The 1,724-nt window shown below is 43.3% G+C and overlaps 1 protein-coding gene across 1 annotated transcript; it reads left to right on the top strand.

Moving 5' to 3' along the window:
* The first annotated feature begins 238 nt into the window (after positions 1-238).
* Positions 239-1,476, top strand: LOC121689471. Its single transcript, XM_042069337.1, has 2 exons — positions 239-278; positions 496-1,476. The coding sequence occupies exon 2, from the start codon at positions 514-516 to the stop codon at positions 1,339-1,341; it is 828 nt and encodes a 275-aa protein (XP_041925271.1). The 5' UTR covers positions 239-278; positions 496-513; the 3' UTR covers positions 1,342-1,476.
* Positions 1,477-1,724: the final 248 nt, after the last annotated feature.

Genomic DNA, 1,724 nt, shown 5'->3' on the forward strand with positions numbered 1-1,724 from the left:
TGTGTATGTCCCCCAAATGGACCCCGATGATGTGTTGAGCAGTTCGGCCCCTGAAAATTCAGTGTGGCTTAGAAGTGATATTACAATCAATTGTTTATCTCAAATTCAAAATCAGTTTTATGTATAGTCTACAATAGGATCGAGAGTGACAGGTGGAATATGAGGAAGTCCAAAAACACACCAGGATCACAGAAATAGGTGTGTGTGAGTAGCACACTATTACATTCTGTTCAGTCAACTCAAGTGCAACAGCAGTATAGCTGAATCTTCTTGCACAGGTAAGAACACATTTGCTTACTTATTTTTATTTTATTTGTTTTATTTTGGTCAATGAAAGTTGTGTTTAAATGTGTTTTATGAATAAATGTTACTTACTTACTTACAAGATGTCTCGTTGGAACATTGTGATGAGACTTGACATCAGGAATATGATTAGAAGAAATGATACCACTACATGATGACAAAAATAATTAAATTTTCTTTCTATAACTGCAGTGAAAAAGTCAGGGCATCATGGTCTACAATCTAAACTTCTCCTCTGGAACTCCTGCCAAGACCAACGCAACGCCATGGGACTATGGCTACAATATAAGACATTCCATCTTCCTGATAACCGGTATGTGTGTGGGTCTGCCACTCGTGGGTTGGGCACTAGCTGTTCTACGCCGCCATAAACACAACAGGGGCCGAGGCTCAGCGTTGGTCATCGCGCTCCTCCTGACTGACCTCCTGGAGATGGTCCTGAGCCCTGCCATGGTGGCGTACCTGCTGGCGCCGGGCGTCACGCGCAGCGGCTCCGTCTTCCTGCTCTTCTTCGGGGTGAAGTACTGTGGTCTGCACCTCCACCAGATGGTGGCGCTAGAGGGAATCATGGCCCGGACGTACCTGCCGGTCACTTCCCTTAGGTTCTGGCGACCCCTCTCCATCCTCCTTTGTCTACTCGAGGGCGTATTTCTCCTGCTGTGTGTGTTTGTTCACCCATTTGCCCAGACGGCTGCAGTCACCCTCACCTGGCTGTTACTGGCAGTGATACTACTGGGTGTCACATGCAAGCTAACCTTTACACCAACCCCCACCCCTCCAGACTCCTCAGAGACTGTCCAGAACAAAGATCGCACAGTGCTGGTTGTTGCCACTCTTAGCTTTCTCGCGTTGTATGGTCCATTTCTTGCATTTCAGCTTACCCAGGTATCAATACCACCGGCTTCCTTTAAGAGACATGCGAATGGCATAATGGCGGCAATGACGGTGATCTATCCAGCTGTTTACCTGAGGGTCCTCACTGACCCTCTTTTGTGTGTGCTGGTTGTCAGGGAACTTCCACTGGATAGGCAACAGTAAAAACCAGTGTACGACTATAATTAAGGTTTCAGAAGGTGCATCTGAATTGCTTCTCAAATGATATGCTTCACAATATTTTATGGTGGAGATTTTTATTGGATTATTGCATTGCTTGTTATACACATCCTTTAAAATTAAAATGACTGCATTTTCTATACTGAAGTTGAGATTTAATGATTTGTTAACAAATAAATGTATCTTCTGTCTGTTACAAAACAATCTGCGCTGTCATTTTTAATGTTTGATGAACTTGAAATATATTGTGAAACACAAAGCAGTTTTTCAACCCAACACCTGCCTCTTTAAAAAACAGAAGTGAAAATTAGACCAGGATGACTTAAGTTTCAGTTTACAGTAACTATTTCAAACTGAGAACTCATAAA

The sequence above is a fragment of the Alosa sapidissima genome, chromosome 18 (genome assembly GCF_018492685.1).
Source record: "Alosa sapidissima isolate fAloSap1 chromosome 18, fAloSap1.pri, whole genome shotgun sequence".
Lineage (NCBI taxonomy): Eukaryota > Metazoa > Chordata > Actinopteri > Clupeiformes > Clupeidae > Alosa > Alosa sapidissima.

What these genes read in the sequence shown, in the direction of transcription:
- LOC121689471 (XM_042069337.1), top strand. Translation starts at nt 514, where the DNA reads ATGGTCTACAATCTAAACTTCTCCTCTGGAACTCCTGCCAAGACCAAC.